Genomic DNA, 22,009 nt, shown 5'->3' on the forward strand with positions numbered 1-22,009 from the left:
GCAGACAGTAGGCTTTAGATAGCATTCTAGGACTACTTAAATAATTGCAGGACACAAAAGACAGAGATAGTGTAAAATAAGTGGTAACATTAAAGCCCAATTGTAAGGAGGAAGCTTAAATCTAAGTGTCTAACTGCTCCCAACATCTCTGCCTTGACAGCACACTGCAGAAAGCTGCCATCAGCAAGGAAGCAGCAGTTCCATATGCCCCACCTATGATTGGCAGCTACAGCTCTCCAATTGGCAGGGGGCATGAATATTCTTTGATTCGCAAACTCAAACTGTAAATCAGGGAGGACATGTTGGACTATACACACATACATATATAAACACACACCTATCTCCAGTTACCGACCGCCTAACCGGGGAAAATACATAATTTGACATTAAAAACCCGAGTTATGGCTGCAGCTAGATGCCATGACCCTGGTATTTTCTTTTTCTCAGATGCCGGACTTTCAGATAAAAGTGATCCCTGCGGTGGATTTGCTGTGGGATCACTTTTGGAAACCCAAGCCCGGGAACCACCAGGAAGCGGCAGAGTGAAAGGCACCGATCGATGAGCCTAGAAAAACCATCTGGCGCTGGCAGTGGCTTGACATAGAGATAAGCGATGGCAAGATGGCAGCTGCTCATCTCTATGCACTTGGAGAACTAAGCAACATCATGATGTCCCTTTCGGTTTTCAGGCCATGTAAACATTGTTTACATGGCCTGATGTCCATGTCCATGTCCAGATCTCTTCATAAAAAGAAGGACCTGTCATGCTGTAGGAATGTTTACATTTCTTGCGTTAGCAATAAAAGTGATAAAAAATAAATAAAAAAAAACAACTAAAGGACAAGTGTAAAAATAAAAAAGGTGCAATAAAATCAATAATTAAAATACAAGAAGTAAAGCGTCCCTGTCCCCACGTAACCTGCGCAGTGGTGAACGCATACTTAAGTCACGCCCACATATGGAAACTGTGTTCAAACCACACATGAGATATCGCCGTGAACGTCAGAGCAAGAGCAATAAATTCAAGCACTAGACCTCCTCTGTAGCTCTAAACTGGTAACCTGTAGACATTTTTAAAGATTCACCTACGGAGATTTGTAAGTACTGTCGTTTGGTGCCACTCCACAAGGGCATGCAACTTAAAAGCATGACATGTTAGGTATCTATTTGCTCAGCACAACATCATCTTTCATATTATACCTTTTAGTTTTCCTTTATTGTCATACCCTAGGCACACTTTAGTTGTTAGCTTTTTAAAAACACCCATTATCACATGACCGGCAACCCACCTGTCTGTATATTTTCAAGTGCGTCCCATTCCTGCTCTGCTTTTAGCAAATCTTCATTTTCTGTGGACAGAAGAATATTTTGTTTGCAATGCTAACTTAGGGTTCCAAACATTATACAAAAAATATACTTATACGTATATAATATATGTTTTCAAGTAATTATACTGTATCTCCACAATCAGTAGGAAATGCACACTACAGGGAGAATAATCACAAAACAAAAGTAAACTCTATAGCAAAAGTACCGCTGGAGAAGGGGTGTTACCACAACCAAGCCTGTTGTGGTGGGACAGAAGATGGGGGGAGATGGCAAAGTGGGACCGGTAAGGGTGTTGTGGCAGGACAGATGAGGGAAGAGTCTGTGGCAAGGTGGAACCGGTGAGGGTGTTGTGGCAGGACAGATGAGGGGAGAGGCCTGTGACAAGGTGGAACCGGTGAGGGTGTTGTGGCAGGACAGATGAGGGGAGAGGCCTGTGACAAGGTGGAACCGGTGAGGGTGTTGTGGCAGGACAGATGAGGGGAGAGGCCTGTGACAAGGTGGAACCGGTGAGGGTGTTGTGGCAGGACAGATGAGGGGAGAGGCCTGTGACAAGGTGGAACCGGTGAGGGTGTTGTGGCAGGACAGATGAGGGAAGAAGTCTGTGGCAAGGTGGAACCGGTGAGGGTGTTGTGGCAGGACAGATGAGGGGAGAGGCCTGTGACAAGGTGGAACCGGTGAGGGTGTTGTGGCAGGACAGATGAGGGGAGAGGCCTGTGACAAGGTGGAACCGGTGAGGGTGTTGTGGCAGGACAGATGAGGGGAGAGGCCTGTGACAAGGTGGAACCGGTGAGGGTGTTGTGGCAGGACAGATGAGGGGGGAGGCCTGTGACAAGGTGGAACCGGTGAGGGTGTTGTGGCAGGACAGATGAGGGGAGAGGCCTGTGACAAGGTGGAACCGGTGAGGGTGTTGTGGCAGGACAGATGAGGGGAGAGGCCTGTGACAAGGTGGAACCGGTGAGGGTGTTGTGGCAGGACAGATGAGGGGAGAGGCCTGTGGCAAGGTGGAACTGGTGAGGGTGTTGTGGCAGGACAGATGAGGGGAGAAGCCTGTGGCAAGGTGGAACCGGTGAGGGTGTTGTGGCAGGACAGAAGATGGGGGGAGAGGCCTGTGGCAAGGTGGAACCGGTGAGGGTGTTGTGGCAGGACAGATGAGGGGAAAGGCCTGTGACAAGGTGGGAGAAGGGTGTTGTGGCCAGACAATGGGTGAAGAGGAATGCCTGTGAAAATGTGTGAGAAGGGTAAGGAATACTCTCATCTCCCTACATGAAAGTGGTGATTTCAAAGGATCAATTAGTTCAAATAAAATATTCACATTTTTATATTTATTTTGTTTCAAAGTGTTTTTTGAGTTCTCAAAAAAAATAAAAAAAAAAATAAAAAAAAAAAAAGCTTACAATGCAGAGCATAGAGGTACAGCAGTTACTGCATGTATACGTATACAAGCACATAATCTAGATATTGTTCTCCCCATTTTGTATAATTTATAATTAGCAGCTCTCAGTAGTTGAGAGAGAACCTTGCTTTTTTTTTTTTTTAGCACAACAGCTTCCATGGATGTCAAATGTAGACATACAGTATATAATGTAGAGTATTATTTCTTTATGCTAAATTTGGAACATACCCATCTCTCTGTTCAGTTCCTCTCCTTTGCTCACCAGAGTTTGCAACACACTGTTCTGCTTTACTGCAGAAATCTGCAAAGAAAATATCAGAACAGACCTTATAACTACAATAAACAATACCACATTTATTCTCACTGACAACATCTGAAATAAAAATGAAAAGGGTCACACTGTGAAAGGGAACTTTTCTCCCCCTTTCCTTCTTTGGTGACTTTATTTCCAAAGAAATGTTCCTCAAAATTGTGTTTATATCACATAACATTTGAATTGAGGATCTACTTCATACAAAAAACTGGCTATGCCATTCAGCTCTTTGAGATGTAAAAGTGGAGTTATTACTAAAATGTACACTTCATATTAATAAAAAGGTAATATCTACACCAGGGGGTCTCCAAACATTCTAAACAAAAGGGCCAGTTTACTGTCCTTCAGACATCAGGGGGGCTGGAATGTGGTCAGTGGGAGTGAAAATGACCCGGCATCAGAGGTAGTCTCAGGTTTGGTGGTCTGTTGGAGTAAAGAAATGACATAACTCCTGTGGTCAGTAAGAGGAGGAATAGTGCCCCATCATTGATATTAGTGGGAGGAATAGCGCCCCATCATTGGTATTAGTGGGAGGAATAGCGCCCCATCATTGGTATTAGTGGGAGGAATAGCGCCCCATCATTGGTATTAGTGGGAGGAATAGCGCCCCATCACCGGTATTAGTGGGAGGAATAGCGCCCCATCACCGGTATTAGTGGGAGGAATAGCGCCCCATCACCGGTATTAGTGGGAGGAATAGCGCCCCATCACCGGTATTAGTGGGAGGAATAGCGCCCCATCACCGGTATTAGTGGGAGGAATAGCGCCCCATCACCGGTATTAGTGGGAGGAATAGCGCCCCATCACCGGTATTAGTGGGAGGAATAGCGCCCCATCACCGGTATTAGTGGGAGGAATAGCGCCCCATCACCGGTATTAGTGGGAGGAATAGCGCCCCATCACCGGTATTAGTGGGAGGAATAGCGCCCCATCACCGGTATTAGTGGGAGGAATAGCGCCCCATCACCGGTATTAGTGGGAGGAATAGCGCCCCATCCCCGGTATTAGTGGGAGGAATAGCGCCCCATCCCCAATTTTAGTGGGAGGAATAGTGCCCCATCCCCAATTTTAGTGGGAGGAATAGCGCCCCATCCCCAATTTTAGTGGGAGGAATAGCGCCCCATCCCCAATTTTAGTGGGAGGAATAGCGCCCCATCCCCAATTTTAGTGGGAGGAATAGCGCCCCATCCCCAATTTTAGTGGGAGGAATAGCGCCCCATCACCGATATTGCTGAGAGGAATAGCGCCCCATCGCCAATATTATTGAAAGGAATAGCGCCCCATCTGCGATACTATTGAGAGGAATAGCGCCCCATCGGCGATATTAATGAGAGGAATAGTAGCGCCCCAACGGCGATATTATTGAGAGGAATAGTAGTGCCCCATCTGCGATATTATTGAGAGGAATAGTAGCGCCTCACCGGCAATATTATTGAGAGGAATAGTAGCGCCCCATCGGCGATATTATTGAGAGGAATAACGCCCCATCGGATAGATTATTGAGAGGAATAACGCCCCATCGGATAGATTATTGAGAGGAATAACGCCCCATCGGATAGATTATTGAGAGGAATAACGCCCCATCGGATAGATTATTGAGAGGAATAGCGCGCCATCATTGATATTGGTGGGAGGAATAGCGCCCCATCATTGATATTAGTGGGAGGAATAGCGCGCCATCATTGATATTAGTGGGAGGAATAGTTCCCCCATCAATGATATTAGTGGGAGGAATAGTGCCCTATAGTTGGCGTTAGTGGAAAAAATGGTGCTTCATCTTTGGTGTTGGTGGGAGGAATAGCGCCTCATATCAGTGAAAGGAATAGTGCTACAACAGATAAAGGCAAGAAATAGGACCGCATCCGGGCTGGAGGCCACAGTTTGGTGACTACTTGTCTACACTATTAAATCATGTTGTTATTTTGAATTAGAACATACCTCTTTCCTACCATATATAGAAGAAAACACTGATTCTGAAATTCCTCAGGTGGCCTAAAGCCTAGACAGTGTAGCCACTGGCTACAAATAACAGTGTGGGCATTTCATGTCATTACACACTACACAGAGCGTTTTCATCAATCCTGATTGTCAGACCTGCACTGAGATAAAGGGTTCGAAAGGCCCAGCATTGTGCAATACCAAGAAGGAAGAATAAGTAAACATAAGGAACCAATTTGGCTTTCGCACATGCTCACACTGTATATAATTACAACATGTACAGAGAAGGTTTTCACTATAATAACATTAAATGAGACCAAGCATCTGAATTTTTTGTTAATAGCATGCATACAAAATCATTGGTCATAATCAGCCATTTTTTACCACTCAGATTACAGTGCTCCCCCGACCATTTCTTCATCATCCTTTCTCACCAGAACATGGATGGTGCCATCGTTGTTCAAACATCACCCCCAGAAAGCAGCTAATAGCTACTGCACTTGGAGACATGCTTGTAACTGTAAGCCTTGTAATGCCTCATGGGGTTTGTAGTTCCACAACTGGAGGGCCACAGGTTGAGCACTCATGAGCTAGACTAGGATGCTGCCCTATGGATGGCACAATTATGTAAACTTTGGTGCCCAGTACAGTAGCCTTTGAGTATACATTTCTTTAGGCCTACGACCTCCCAATGTAAAAAATCCATCACACGTACATGGCTTAGGCTACTGTCCTCTCTCACCCCAGTAGTGTAAAAATCCAATGCTAGTCTCACACAGGTTTAGGAAATCATTTGCCCATCTGCACAGGCTGATATCATTTTCTGAGTAAGAGTGGTGGACTTGGTCCGACATCTCTCAAGGAAGGGTGCAACCCAGTGTACATCTCTTTTGGTCTGTAACACGCACTTATGAAGCTTAAGTGTTAGACTAGGAGATCATGGCCTTACGGACATACTCTGACCCTATAGTGTCTCATCCTATAGCGTATGCATACTGCATGTCCATCAAGGGGGTCAATGACCATCTTGGCCTGCCTTTCATTCAGGGCTGCACAGTGTGACATAGAGAGGTGGAGAATATTGGATGCTGCCCATCACAGGCCAACTACCTATCATCACACAATGCCACCGAGACCAGGAAAGCTTAGTATGAGAAGTGAGGCTGACAAGCATCTATGACCCACACAATCCCTCTACTGGGACTGACAAGCACCTGTGGCCTGCATCTCACTTCCTCCTGACAAACATGAGCGCATCGGCCTACACCCTGGTATTGGAAGTGTGTAGAGGAGGACGCAGTGACAGAAGACATTGTAATTGGTAGCATCTGTTTAATGCATACTAACAGTGGCAGAACTACCGCCATAGTGACACAAGTCGCCGCTATGGGGCCCGCAGCTGAGAGGGGCCCGTGGGAAGGATCAGGGGAAGTGAGGAGAGGAAGAGGCAAGCTGTCTGTACGAGCAGAGAGCTGTAATAGCTTTCATTTGAATGTCCTGTGTTGCCGGGGCTCATCGTCACATAGCCCCACCTCTTGGCCCGGCGCCTTTGATAGACAGAACACTGGTCCAATGCGGGACATGTGACATCACCAAAGGCTCTGGGCCAAGAGGTGGGGCTATGTGACGGTGAGCCCCGGGAACACAGGACATTCAAATGAAAGCTATTACAGCTCTCTGCTCATACAGACAGCTTGCTTCTTCCTCTCCTCGCTTCATCTGATCCTTCCCACGGGCCCCTCTCAGCTGCAGGCCCCATAGCGGCCGCGTGTGTCACTATGGCGGTAATTCTGGCACTGTTCGTATGCATTAAACAGATGCTACCAATTACAAAGTCTTCTGTCACTGCGTCCTGGGGGACCGTGCGGGCGGTGCTCGCTCTCCCCACTCTGAGGCAGCCCCGCGCTTGCCAGCAGCCATTTGAGAGCTCCAGTATGCATTCCTCATCCTCCCCAGTAGTTCCGCCACTGGCTCGCCTCTTCCTCTGCACAGGTGAGGCTGCATTGTGCACGGGTCACGCTGCATTGGGAATAGGTGAGGCTGCATTGGGCACAGGTGGGCACAAGTGAGACTGCATTGGGCATAGGTGAGGCTGTGGTGGGCACGGGTCATGATGCATTGGGCACAGGTGAGACTGCATTGGGCACAGGTGAGACTTTATTGGGCACGGGCAGGCCATGCTGCATTGGGCACAGGTGAGACCACATTGGGCACAGGTGAGACTTTATTGGGCACGGGCAGGCCATGCTGCATTGGGCACAGGTGAGACCACATTGGGCACAGGTGAGGCTGCATTGGGCACTGGACATGCTGCATTGGGAACAGGCAGGTCACGCTGCATTGGGCACAGGTGAGGCAGTATTGGGCACGGGCAGGTCACGCTGCATTGGGAACAGGCAGGCCACATTGAGTACAGGTGAGGATTATTGAAGCGCTAACACCAGCTGTTTGGAGTACCTTTATCTGTTGATTGTTAAATTTTCTGGAATACGTATATTGCTATTGTGGTGTAGGATCTGGGCCTGTTGTCCCTCCATCCCTTTTCTTCCTTCCTTCCTTCCTCATCGATCTCAGACTTGAACCACGCTCCCTTTTAGCCACGCATTTTAAACCACGCCCACTATTTAATTTAAGCCCCGCAATTTTTTTGTGGGTGCTGTTTGAGGTGGGGCCCATACAACATTTTTCTATGGGGCCCCGTGATTTCTAGTTACGCCCCTGCATACTAACCTGCATTCACGGCAATGTGCTCTGTACAGTGATGTGTTCTGACAGTGCTATCTTCTGACATATCAGATTGGCAGCTCCATGACAGCACAGAATGAGGCACACATTTATCATTCTACAATGCCGAAGCTGACTGCACTACCTCAGGTGTGACGTTACCTCAGCCAATGAAAGCGATCTAAACCTTAAAGCCAGCCACCCGAAGATGGTAGGGAGCTCTTGGGTGCTGCATCGTTGGATACAAGGTGAGTATAGTTTCACTTTAAAAACTAGACCAACATACATAAAAAAAAAAAAAAAAAAAATCTACACCAAGAAACATAAAAAAAAAAGATCCACATCAATGAGGTTTTATATATATTCTATACAGTATATATACATACAGACAGCATATCCATCCTAAAATAGCACTTATGCCTTGCGGCACTGGGATCCCAACTATGACACTATCTGCATGGAGATTGCATGTTTTCCCTGCTGGTGTGAGTTTCCTCCGGGGACTCTGGTTTCCCACCATACTCCAAAGACAAATAGGTAGATTACTTGGCTCCTGGCTAAAGTGGTCCTAGTATGTGTATGTATGCGAGTAACGTAGATTGTGAACTCCTTGAGGGTAGAGACTGAAGAGAATGTACAATAATGTAAATAAAATTCAATTAGCACTTGCAAAAATGCATAAATATATATATATATATATATATATATATATATATATATATATATATATATATATATATATATACACATACATATATATATATATATTTTTTTATTTTATTTTTTTTTTATTAGTACTGTGCTATATACATTCCTGTAATAAATATTAATTAAAAAAAAAATGTCACTTATTAGGCAAGTATCTAAGATATCACCCCTTCACTACACTTACCGGCATAGACTTCATAGATGTCAGAAAGTCGCTGTCAGGTTGGTGAAGATCAGAGGTGACAAACACCCCATTCATTACCTAAATAGAAAGCATAAAACCTGTAAACATCTGGATGTTGCACCACACATCTGTCAAAGATCAGACACTAGAAAACATAAATCAATGTCCTGAAATGTACAAAAATAAAAAGAACTGAGAGCGGGTCGTGTGTTCACATGCTGCCCAGATGGGAGTGGAGAACCAAGAGGTCCTCTCCTGTCAGGGCAGAGAAGTATGGCCCACCGGCACCATGAACTCTATGATTACCTGGCTGATCTCCATGACAAAACTTTACTTCCTCTGCAGGAGGAGAATTGATGATTCACTTACTTTAAATCTGCCGAAAACGGGCATAGAGATCCATCTGATCTAAGGACAATCATATACATCCAAAATCCTAGCAACTTGGATTTATGTATTGTATCGTCCTGTACAAATGGTGAAGCAAACAAATCAGTAGATCACCGATTTTCATTTATGGTCACTGTTCTGTCCTCTTTACGTGTGTTTTTATGTGTTGCATTGAACTGCATCAGGTTATTATTGTTCAGTATTATGCTGATATCTAGGGGAGGTTTTGCACCAATATAACTTTTTTACTATGTGATTTTGGTTTCTCCCTCTGGCTGCCCCTCCTGTTTAGTGCTAGTTAATTCAGTCCTAGCTAGATCTGCCCTGTTTCTTCTTATGTAAGCTTCATATACACTATCAGATTTTCTGCTGATTTTTGTCTTCAGATTTACCAAAACCATATAATATGAGGTCAAACCTTAGGAGTTTAAATTTGTATGACATCAGGAAGGCCCTTGCACTACATGGTTTTGGTAAATCTGAAGACCAAAATCAGCAGAAAATCTGATAGTGTGTATGGGGCTTTAGTATTTTGCAGAGACAGGACTTAGGAAGGTCATTGTCTTCTTACACTTAAAAGAACTGAAAAACATTCTCTGTTCTGTAATAATATAATCCGTCTTATTAAAGTGCTAAGCTGCCTGTGGACGGTGACAAGTCAGCAGGTGATCATACTCACCGGACAGAGTAGGGGAGATTTACTAAAACTGGAGAGTGCATATTCAGGTGCAGCTCTACATAGAAACCAATCAGCTTCCAGGTTTTATTGTCAAAGCCTAAAAAGAGGAAGTAAATCTTTTTTTCCCCCGGCAAAGTAAAACCATAATGTACTAGTATGCATCACATACTAGCACATTATGTGGCACTTACCTGCAAAGGAAGCCCACGCTGTCCCCACTGCAGGCTGCATCCATGTTCGCCTGTCTTCCTTCCGGGGCCGCAGACTCCAGTTGTGTGACTGGCCGGAGTTGCGTGACGTCACATGGGCGTGGGAGCCACCAGTCACAGCACTTGCTATTGAACAAATGGGACGGGCAGCCACTTGTTCACAGCGCATGACATCATCGGCGCAGTGTACAGCAAATACATCCTAAATGGCGCATGTTTAGGAGATAGATACAGTACCTATAGGTAAGCCTTATTATAGGCTTACCTATAGGTCCAACTTACCAATGGAGGTTTACGACCTCTTTAAGGCTGGGTTCACACTGCTGCGGGGGGAGATCCGGATGTGATTCGCACCGCAAATCACATCCGATCTCCGTAGCGATGCGAGTTCAGCCATACAGATAGTATGGCTGAATTCGCATCGCTCCCGCAGCAAACTCGCACGGGACCCTTTTTTTGGTCCGCAACAGAATCGGATCGCATGGGGGTTCACACCATGCGATCCGATTCCTGTGCGAGTCGGCAGATCGCACTGCGATATGCGGACGGATCTGGGGGTGTCATTAACATATCATTGACACTCCCAGCCGTCCGCATAGGGCAGTGTGAACTGCCGGCGGGAGTAATGCGATGCGGGAAAACGCCACGGATTTGCGGCGTTCCCGCATCGCAGAGGTGTGAACCCGGCCTAAATGAGCAAGCTGAAGCTAGAAGCCGATTGGTTACCATACACAGCTGCTCTAGATTCTGAGTGCTCCAGTTTAAGTAAATCTCCATGACTGGGTCTAAGGAGGCATGTCAATGCCTAAACTAGCATTTGAAACACAACAATCATGTATGAGGACTGTCTTGTTAGACAGTGCTGCAGTGTGATGTGCAACCTGACCCTATGGACATGAGCACCAGTGCATTAAGTGAATGAAACAAAATCAGTGTACTCAACACAAATATCTTAGCAAGCTAAAGTCGGTGCTATGGCTGAAGTTCCTGTAAGCAATCAAATCTAGATATAATGAAGCGTCCACTCGTTCAATAATTTCATGATGTGATAGTCCTTATTGTAAACATGGTTTAAAATTCCTAAATATAGCCCCTTAATCCTATAAATATATAGGATTAAGGCTATGTTTGGCTGAAATGCGTCAATAGGTATACATGCATTTTAAACCATGTTTACAATAAAGACTATCATATTGCAAAGTTTCTGAAAAAAATATTTATATATATTATATTATATACCAGTGGACTATGAGCTTGATGGGGGACAGTTAATGTTTCAAGCACATTTGTACTTAGCAATGTCATCTAATAATTATGCTGTGTATTATGCACTATAAAGTTCATGAGCCTGAAGGTAATACAACTGTTAATGACTCACAAAGCCCAATTTCTGTCCCCTGAAATATTCTATGCAAATACAAACATAACCAGTATTTGTATAGGCTTAGGCAAGCCCCCTATGACTCCACATGACATTACTAGAACCTAGTGATATTACTTAGGCACAGGCACTGCATTGTAGGATGAGGAAGAGGGTCCACCTAACTACCCACATACCCAGGAAGGGCAGAAGCAGTGACAAAGTCCTTTACACTTAAAGTGATTGTAAAAAGTTAGCTTTTTTTGTAAACAAACATGTTATACTTACCTGCTCTGTGCAAGGGTTTTGCACAGAGCAGCTCCAATCCTCCTTTTCTGGGGTCCCCTTCGGTGCTCCTGGCTCCTCCTCATTGATTGCCCCCATGGAGAGCCGCATTCCATGTGGGCACGCTCCCAAGTCCTGCTGCTGCATCCATTGACACAGACAGCAGGACTTGGCCCCGACCCCCATGTCACTGGATTTGATTGACAGCAGCTGGAGCCAATGGCTCCTGCTGCCATCAATCTATCCAATGAGGACCCGAGACAGTAGCTGGAGCTGTTCTGCCCACCCTCGATGCTGGAACGATCGGGCATGCCGCATTCTCATCCGTCTCTCGCGGGAGGGTTGTCGCTGACTTGCCGTTGCCCCCCCCCAAAATATTGAGCACCTGCCACCACTGAGCCCAACACTAAAATCCCTGCATCTACAGACATCCACAAACTAACACTAATCTATCTAGCCCTGTAAAGAAGAAATCAGTATACATACCTTTTTTTAAGCTGATCCGGTCCGGTCTCCAGAGGCGAAAGCTCTGCAGAGGACACAGCCAACAATGGCTGTGAAATGAATGGGGAGTGACCTCACCCATAGAGTTACTATGGGGCTTCCATTGTCGGCTGTGTCCTCTGCACCCGCCTCCTGACAGCCCAGTGTGGGATCGGGTTGGAGCGGCTTCAAAAAAGGTATGTATACTGATTTCTTCTTTACACGGATAAATAGGTTATTGTTAGATCGTGAATGTCTGTAGATGCAGGAATTTGAGGGTGGACTTCTACATTAAAAGCAAAATAAATTTTGAAGGACTTCTGAAAGGCATTTGTCAAGTCATCAAATGTACTTAGAATTTTCGCACAAATATTTGCATGAACATTTCCTTAAAAATCTACTAATGTATGGCCAGCTTTAGAGTGACCCTTCATCAAGTAAAGAGTAGCCCAGAAGATAGAGAAATGGCACCTGAGGCTTGCCGAGGACAACAAAGATTGGTGTTTGCCATACCTCGCTTGCCATGCTTAGATGTCAGAGGAGGGTGGTATAGAAAGAGTCTATTTTCCAGCGTTCACTATCTTCTCTGGGTGGCAGCCAAGCCTAGCATGACCCATCTTGTCCAGCATCTTGGAATAAGGCCTCTAGCTGAGTAGTGCAAAATAGTTCTGTGCTTGAGATAGTGCAGGTGCTTCCGAGCTCCATGATTTAACAGTCTTCGCTAGGGATATCTTCAGGTGTCATGTGGAAGCTGATTGGAAAGAAAAAAAAAAAAAAAACCTTTTTTCACCAAACACCTAATACATTATAATGCAATGCACCCAAACAACATTTTCCATAGTTCAAATGTTTCCTGGTCACCTTACCGGCAGTAAACATGTTATGAACAATGACATGTCACCAACACTCTGTTGCAAGCATAGACACTTGTTTATTAGCACAATATCAAGTCACTATGTCACCCTGAAACATTGGTTTACTTGACTGATGTGACATTGCGCTAATATAACCATCCCTCCCAACTGTCCCTGATTTCGAGGGACTGTCCCTGATTTGGAGCAATGTCCCTCTTTCCTCCTCATTTGTCCCTCATTCTGGTCTGATCTATGGAGTTGTATATAAAATACACTATTTATCATTCAAAAAGTGTTTCCCAGTACTAAACCTTTCATCCAATTTCTAAATTGCTGCATTTTTACATTTTAAAAGCCAATAAAAAGGAATAGTAGTGGTAAAAAAAAAAAAAAATACCCTTGTGGATTTAATTAAAGCGGGAGTCCACCGGGACTCCGCGTTTTTTTTTTTTTTTAAAAGCCAGCAGCTACAAATACTGCAGCTGCTGACTTTTAAAATAGTGACACTTACCTGTCCAGCGCGCCCGCGATGTCGTCTAGGTCGTCTGTCGGGTCCTGCCGCCGCCATCTTGGGTATGGGAATCAGGAAATGGAGCCTTTCGGCTTCATTTCCCGGTTCCCTACTGCGCATGCGCGAATCGCGCTGCGCAATAAGGACGCTCCCCGCTGCTTCTGGGATCTGTGTGTTTCCCAGCAGGCAGCGGGGCACTTGCGGGAAGGTGCGGGCACTTGCGGAAAGGGGCGTAAGTTATGCCCCTTTCCGCAGAGAGCTATCCCGGAAGTGGGTGCAGTTACCTGGATAATCCCCTCCCCCCTGAAAGGTGCCGATTGTGGCACCGGAGGGGGGGAGGGTTCCGATGAGCGGAAGGTCCACTTTAGGGTGGACCTCCGCTTTAACCTTTTTTTTTGGTTACTTCTCCTTTAACCACTTTCAGACCGGACCATTTTGCTGGTAAATGACCAGAGGTCTTTTTACACTTTGGCACTGCGCTGCTTTAACTGGTAATTGCGCGGTCATGCAATGTTGTACCCAAACAAAATTTGCGTCCTTTTCTTCCCACAAATAGAGCTTTCTTTTGATGGTATTTGATTGCCTCTGCGATTTTTATTTTTTGCGATATAAACGTAAAAAGACCGCAAATTTTGAAAAAAAATGATATTTTCTACTTTTTGTTATTAGAAAAATCCAATAAACTCAATTTTAGTCATACATTTAGGCCAAAATGTATTCAGCCACATGTCTTTGGTAAAAAAAAAAGTCAATAATTGTATATTTATTGGTTTGCGCAAAAGTTGTCACATCTACAAACTAAGGTACGTTTTCTGGAATTTACGCAGCTTTTAGTTTACGACTGCCTATCTCATTTCTTGAGGTGCTAAAATGACAGGGCAGTACAAAACCCCCCCAAATGACCCCATTTTGGAAAGTAGACCCCCTAAGGAAATTGATAAGAGGCATGTTGAGCCCATTGAATATTTTATTTTTTTGCCTCAAGCGATTGAATAATGACAAAAAAAAAATTTTTTTTTTTTTTTTACACAAAGTTGTCACTAAATGATATATTGCTCACACATGCTATGGGCGTATGTGAAATGACACCCCAAAATAAATTCTGCTGCTTCTCCTGAGTACGGGGATACCACATATGTGGGACTTTTTGGGAGCCTAGCCGCGTACAGGGCCCCGAAAACCAAGCACCGCCTTCAGGCTTTCTAAGGGCGTAAATTTTTGATTTCACGCCTCACTACCTATTACAGTTTTGAAGGCCATAAAATGCCAAGATGGCACAAAACCCCCACAAATGACCCCATTTTAGAAAGTAGACACCCCAAGCTATTTGCTGAGAGGCATGTTGAGTCCATGGAATATTTTATATTTTGCCACAAGTTGCGGGAAAATTACAAACTTTTTTTTTTTTTTTTTTTTTTTCACAAAGTTGTCACTAAATGATATATTGCTCATGCATGCCATGGGCATATGTGAAATGACACCCCAAAATAAATTCTGCTGCTTCTCCTGAGTACGGGGATACCACATATGTGGGACTTTTTGGGAGCCTAGCCGCGTACGGGGCCCCGAAAACCAAGCACCGCCTTCAGGCTTTCTAAGGGCGTAATTTTTTGAGTTCACTTCTCACTACCTATTACAGTTTTGAAGGCCATAAAATGCCAAGATGGCACAAAACCCCCACAAATGACCCCATTTTAGAAAGTAGACACCCCAAGCTATTTGCTGAGAGGCATGTTGAGTCCATGGAATATTTTATATTTTGCCACAAGTTGCGGGAAAATTACAAACTTTTTTTTTTTTTCACAAAGTTGTCACTAAATGATATATTGCTCACGCATGCCATGGGCATATGTGAAATGACACCCCAAAATAAATTCTGCTGCTTCTCCTGAGTACGGGGATACCACATATGTGGGACTTTTTGGGAGCCTAGCCGCGTACGGGGCCCCAAAAACCAAGCACCGCCTTCAGGCTTTCTAAGGGCGTTACAGTTTTGAAGGCCATAAAATGCCAAGATGGCACAAACCCCCCCCCCCAAATGACCCCATTTTAGAAAGTAGACACCCCTAAATTTAGGGGTACACTAGTGAGACTAGGTAATAAATGGCGGGTGCCCTGAAACTATAAAAAAATAACTAACCAACCAGCGTCACCTGTAACAGTTATATGGTGATCACTGGTGAAAGGGTTAACTAGGGGGCAATCAGGGGGCTTTATGCGGTAGTATATGGGGGTCCCTGGCGCTATAAAAAGCTGCGGCGAACCTAAATACCTACCTGCCTAACTAGCGTCACCTGTGACACTAATACAGCGATCAGAAAAACGATCGCTTATTAGGCTGGGTTCACACTGGAGCGATGCGGGAACGCCACGAATGCGCGGCGGGTTCCCGCATCGCATGCCTCCCGGCGGCAGTTCACACTGCCCTATGCGAACTGCTGGGAGTGTCAGTGAAATGTTAATGACACCCCCAGATCAGTTCGCATATCGCAGTGCGATCTGCAAACTTGGATCGCATGGTGTGAACACCCATGCGATCCGATTCTGCTGCGGACCAAAAAAAGGGTCCCGTGCGAGTTTGCGGCGGGTGCGGCGGGTGCGACACGAATTCAGCCATACTATCTGTATAGCTGAACTCGAATCGCACAGAGATCGGATGTGATTTGCACTGCAGTGCGGTGCGAATCACATCCGTTCTCATAAACCGCTGCAATGTGAACCCAGCCTTAGTGACACTGGCGACGGGGGGTGATCACGGGGTTAAACCTTTATTGGGGGGGTTAGGGGGGTACCTTAGAACTAAAGGGGGCTAACCCTAACTGCCCTAACAGTTATTAGTCACAAATGACACCTGCCGGGTGATCAGGGGGTTAAACCTTTATTAGGTAATAAATGGCGGGTGCCCTGAAACTATAAAAAAATAACTAACCAACCAGCGTCACCTGTAACAGTTATATGGTGATCACTGGTGAAAGGGTTAACTAGGGGGCAATCAGGGGGCTTTATGCGGTAGTATATGGGGGTCCCTAGCGCTATAAAAAGCTGCGGCGAACCTAAATACCTACCTGCCTAACTAGCGTCACCTGTGACACTAATACGGCGATCAGAAAAATGATCGCTTATTAGGCTGGGTTCACACTGGAGCGATGCGGAAACGCCGCGAATCCGCGGCGGGTTCCCGCATCGCATGCCTCCCGGCGGCAGTTCACACTGCCCTATGCGAACTGCTGGGAGTGTCAGTGAAATGTTACTGACACCCCCAGATCAGTTCGCATATCGCAGTGCGATCTGCAAACTCGGATCGCATGGTGTGAACACCCATGCGATCCGATTCTGCTGCGGGCCAAAAAAAGGGTCCCGTGCGAATTTGCGGCGGGTGCGGCGGGTGTGGCGGGTGCGGCGGGTGCGGCGAATGGCTGAACTCGAATCGCACAGAGATCGGATGTGATTTGCACTGCAGTGCGGTGCGAATCACATTCGTTCTCATAAACCGCTGCAATGTGAACCCAGCCTTAGTGACACTGGCGACGGGGGGTGATCACGGGGTTAAACCTTTATTGGGGGGGTTAGGGGGGTACATTAGAACTAAAGGGGGCTAACCCTAACTGCCCTAACAGTTATTACAGTCACAAATGACACCAATGCAAAAAAAAAAAAAAAAATGACATTGGTGTCACTGTGACTGGGGGGCAGGGGTAATTGGGGGGGTGATCGGGGGGTAAAGGGGGGGTGTGAGTGTGCCTGGCATGTTCTACTGTGTGTGGGATGTGTTGGTGCAACTCACTGATCCGCTCTCCTCCGTGTCGGAACGAAAAATACCGACACGGAGGAGAGAATACATCACTTCCTCTCCTGTGTTTACATTACAGGAGAGGAAGTGATGTCACCGGGGATTTCCATTCGTCGGGAGCGATCGCGAGGGGGTGGCCATGAATGAATGGCCGTCCCCTCGTCCGGGATCGCTCCCGAACGAAAACCGACCGCCGCAGGCACCGGGCGGGGGCCCGATCGGGCCCCCGACCCGCGGGAGGCAAAGGACGTACATGTATGTGCTTATGCCTGCCCGTGCCATTCTGCCGACGTACATCGGCGTGCGGCGGTCGGCAAGTGGTTAATGGGGTGTGACAGGGGGCGTGTCCTATGCCTACATAGGTTTGCTAGTAGGTGTCCCTTATTCCCATCTCAAAAAGTTGGGAGGTATGTATAAGAGCGCATAGGTTTGCAATGGAGTGCTGGCAGCATCTTATTGTTTTTAGCCCCAGTTCACATCAGTGCGGCTTTGAAATCACGCTACCTCAGTGCGATTTGCACCTCTGATTTCATAGCAGCTTGCGATTTAGTTTAACAGAAGTCTAAGCAAATTAAATTGGAAAAAAAGTAGTGCAGGAACCTTTCAAAGTCGCAGCGATTTGAACAGTTCCATTGCCGGCAATGGAGTGCAACTTATCATGCGATTTGGAACTGTCAAATTGCATGACAAATCGGACCGGTGAGAACGAGGGCTTACTGTGGTTTACATAATACCGTTTGCTACTGTCGCTAAAAGTACCCATCTGTTACCAAGGCCAAACGCTGGAAGGAATGTAATAATGGTCTGATTAATGTTATGGACCAGGTCAATTCAAAAATACAAAAGCAGGAGGTTATCTTCTCAACTGTTCCTGTAAAAGTAGTCCAATATATTTGTGGATGGCTTCTATCCCGTGTCATACCAGCTCATAGGAGAAGGAGCTGGTATGCCTAGCCTAGAAGAAGACTTTGAAGGGCCACATCTAGTTTGATGGCTACTTCGGTTCCACAAAAGGTTGGTGTCAATCAGCAGATACGCAAGGAGTATCTGCTCTATTTAACCACTTCAGCCCGGAGGGTTTTACCCCCTTAATGACCAGGCCATTTGTTTGCGATCCGGCGCTGCGTTCCTTTAACTGACAATTGTGCGGTCGTGCAACGATGTAACCAAATAAAATTGATGTTCTTTTTTTCCCCACAAATAGAGCTTTCTTTTGGTGGCATTTGATCACCTCTGCATTTTTTTTTGCGCTATAAACAAAAAAAAGACCGACAATTTAAAAAAAAAAAAAAAAAACAACACGATTTTTTTACTTTCTGCTATAATATATAGCCAATAATTAAAAAAAAAATAAAAAATAAAATCTAATTTCTTCATCAATTTAGCCCAATATGTATTCTGCTACATATTTTTTAGTAAAAAAAAAGTCCCAATAAAGCTTCTATGGATTGGTTTGTGCAAAAGTTATAACATCTTCAAACTATGGGATATATTTATTTATTGATTTATTTTACTAGTAATGGTGGCGATCAGCAATTTTGTAATGGGACTGCGACATTGCAGCGGATGAATTAGACAGCTAACTGACATTTGACATTTTTTTGGGGGACCAGTGAAATTATTACAGCGATCAGTTAACCACTTCAATACCGGGCACTTAAACACCTTCCTGCCCAGACCAATTTTGAGCTTTCAGCGCTGTCGCACTTTGAATGACAATTGCGCGGTCATGCTACACTGTACCCAAATGAAATTTTTATCATTTTTTTCCCACAAATAGAGCTTTCTTTTGGTGGTATTTGATCACCTCTGCGGTTTTTATTTTTTGCTAAACAAATAAAAAAATACCAAAAATTTTGAAAAAAAAAAAGTTTTTTTTTGTTTCAGTTTTAAAACTTTGCAAATAAGTAAGTTTTCTCCTTCACTGATGGGCAATGATAAGGCGGCACTGATGGGCACCGATGAGGTGGCACTGATGAGGTGGCATTGATGGACACCGATATGTGGCACTGATAGGCAGCACTGATGGGCGACACGGAAGGGCACTGATAGGTGGCACAAATTGGCACGGATTGGCATGGATGGGCATGGATAGGCAGCACAGGTGGGCATGGGTAGGCGGCACAGGTGGGCCTGGGTAGGCGGCACAGGTGGGCATGGGTAGGCACTGATAGGCGGCACAGATGGGAACTGATAGGCGGCATTGTATTATAATATATTGTACTAATGGATGCCAATCAGTGCCAATCAATAATGCATGCCAATCAGTGATGCCCATTGTGGGCACTGATTGGCATCCATTGTGGCACTGACTGGAATCCCTGGTGGTCTGGTGGCGTCCCTGGTGGTCCAGTGTGGGCATCCTCGGGGGGCTGTGCTGATAATCGATCAGCACAGACCCCCCCTGTCAGAGGAGCAGCCGATCGGCTCTCCTCTACTCGCGTCTGACAGACGCGAGTGAGGAAAAGCCGATCACCAGCTTTTCCTATTTACACTGTGATCAGCCGTGATTGGACACGGCTGATCATGTGGTAAAGAGTCTCAGTCGGAGACTCTTTACCGAGATCGTAGTTGCCGGGTGTCAGACTGACACCCCGCAACAACGATCGCCGCGATGCGCGCCCCCGGGGGCGCGCAGCGGCTCATAATCCTGATCACGTCATATGACGGCCGGTCAGGATTATGAAACCACTTTGCCGCCGTCTATTTGCTATAGGGCGGGCGGCAAGTGGTTAAAACAGCTAAAAATATGCACTCTTACTGTACTAATGACACTAGCAGGGAAGGGGTTAACACCAGGGGTGATCAAAGTGTAAAACGTGTCCATAGGGGAGGGTGCTTGCTAACTGTGTGGGGGATGGTCTGACTGGGTGAAGACAGAGATCTCCATCTTCTCCCCTGGCAGAACAGCGATCTGCCTTGTTTACATAAGCAGATCGCAGTTCTGCCTCTCCTGGGAGCGATTGTGGGTGGCTGGCGGACATCGGGCCCACCAGACACGCTAATTGGCATTCCCTGTGTCCAATCAGCGCACAATCGTGCCTCCGGCGGCGTGTACACCCCCCGCCCCCAGTGTCTAATGCACAGTCAAAGCTTTAGTCAAGTTAAAGTATAACTAAACGTTCCTGTCTCAACATGTACCAAAGCCAGTTACTATGTGATTGTCAAGCCTCATAAAATAAGCAAATTCCTTTACCCTCCCTGACTCAAATCCGCCTTCATTTGTCTCACTCACTCCCCCTCTCAGGCACTGCAGCTCACAGTGCGGGAATTTCAGCAAAAGTGGCCTTGCTGACAATCCAGAAAGAGGCGAGCAGGAGTGGGTGTGGCCAAGAGCTGTCAGGCTAGAGGCTTGTGGGCAGGTTGCCTACAAAGTTTGCGAGTTTTGCCCAGGACAGGAAGCCTTTCTGAAGCTTTTTGGGCCTTGCCTTGGTGCTGGATGATTTTCTAAGAAAAAAAAACTCGATTCACGATTCTAATCCAGTTTTTTTTTTTTTTTGATGGACACCGCGCCGGTCCTGAGGAGCTGCAGGCAGGAGTTTTTCGGCGAGGCTGCGGCTTCGGCCTAGTCCGTGGCCTTCCGGCCTCGCCTAAAAACTCCTTCCCGCAGCTCCTCAGGATCAGCGCGGTGTCAGCGCAGGTCCTGATGAAAAGAAAAAGAAAATCTAAAAAAAACGATTTGCTTAAATTTTGAATCGATTTGACCTCTCAACTCAATTCAAGATTTAAACAGTTTTTTTCCCCAGCCCTACCTTTCCTTCTGCCCTGTGATATAAGAGGGAGAAGGCCGGGTCCCGGGACTGCTGCTGCTGCCACCGCTGGTGTTTTCATGCATTGGTCCTGGGCGAAAACTACACAGGATGCTAAGAAGGGGCCGTTGTGCCCAGTAGTGCTTCCGAACATCTGGCCACTCATTAAAATTAGAAGAAAAAGAGGTTTAATCTTAAACTATGTAGAGGGTTCTTTACTGTAAGAGCGGCAAGGATGTGGAATTCCCTTCCACAGTCGGTGGTCTCAGCGGGGAGCATCGATAATTTCAAAAAACTATTAGATAACCACCTAAACGACTGCAACATACAGGGATATACAATCTAATACTGACATATAATCACACACATACGTTGGACTTGTGTCTTTTTTTCAACCTCACCTACTTTGTAACCTATGTGAGGAATCTGGAAGTCTGAAATAAGCAGATAAGCAAATAATGTCTAAATACAAGAATCGTGTGTATTATTGAATCTTGGTGTACTTTGTGTATTTCTTCCAGATCTGTGCAGTAATCCAGTGTGAAACGTTACCTGTGCAGGAACTTCCTGTAATAAAGACCGGTCACTGCTGCTCTCTCTCCTTGTGCAGGGTGACTGGTCTTGTCTCCACCCCCTCCTGTAGATTTCTGCAGGCAGCCTGTAGTGGGTGGAGCCTGATGGGCCCCTCCCACAGCTCTGTTTCTCTCTGCACAGGCTAGATCGGTGATGGCAAACCTTGGCACCCCAGATGTTTTGGAACTACATTTCCCATTAAAGCTACACTGTAGAGTGCATGAGCATCATGGGAAATGTAGTTCCAAAATATCTGGGGTGCCAATGTACGCCATCACTGGGCTAGATACAGCATATTGATGAAGTAACCACTACTTTTATAAGCAATATCTAGGTTTGTAAAGGCATTTGATGCAGGTAAAGTGGATTTTTATCCTTTGTGGCTATTGAGAAATTTAAATGAAGATTTTTATGCCCAGAGTTGAGCATTAGTGAACAGCTTGCCGACCGTATAACACAGATATACAGCATCAAAGCGGCTCGGCTGCAGCAGATCACATACCTAGTACGTGATCTGCCACTTCCGGGTAGGGGGTG

At 45.9% G+C, this 22,009-nt stretch overlaps 1 protein-coding gene across 1 annotated transcript in view; it reads right to left on the bottom strand.

Annotated features, from left to right (window-relative positions):
- Nucleotides 1-22,009, bottom strand: part of ELMOD3 (ELMO domain containing 3) — a 50,488-nt gene that overhangs the window by 26,531 nt on the left and 1,948 nt on the right. The window contains exons 2-5 of the mRNA XM_077469688.1: nucleotides 12,509-12,746; nucleotides 8,590-8,667; nucleotides 2,951-3,023; nucleotides 1,290-1,349 (exon numbers count right to left, since the gene is read on the bottom strand). Of these exons, the coding sequence (XP_077325814.1) occupies nucleotides 1,290-1,349; nucleotides 2,951-3,023; nucleotides 8,590-8,667; nucleotides 12,509-12,520 (223 nt within the window). The 5' untranslated portion in view covers nucleotides 12,521-12,746. The remainder of the gene's footprint in view (nucleotides 1-1,289; nucleotides 1,350-2,950; nucleotides 3,024-8,589; nucleotides 8,668-12,508; nucleotides 12,747-22,009) is intronic.

Source organism: Lithobates pipiens, unplaced genomic scaffold, assembly GCF_037356315.1.
Source record: "Lithobates pipiens isolate NorthernLeopardFrog02 unplaced genomic scaffold, aLitPip1_a1.2 Scaffold_8, whole genome shotgun sequence".
NCBI classification, from domain to species: Eukaryota; Metazoa; Chordata; class Amphibia; order Anura; family Ranidae; genus Lithobates; species Lithobates pipiens.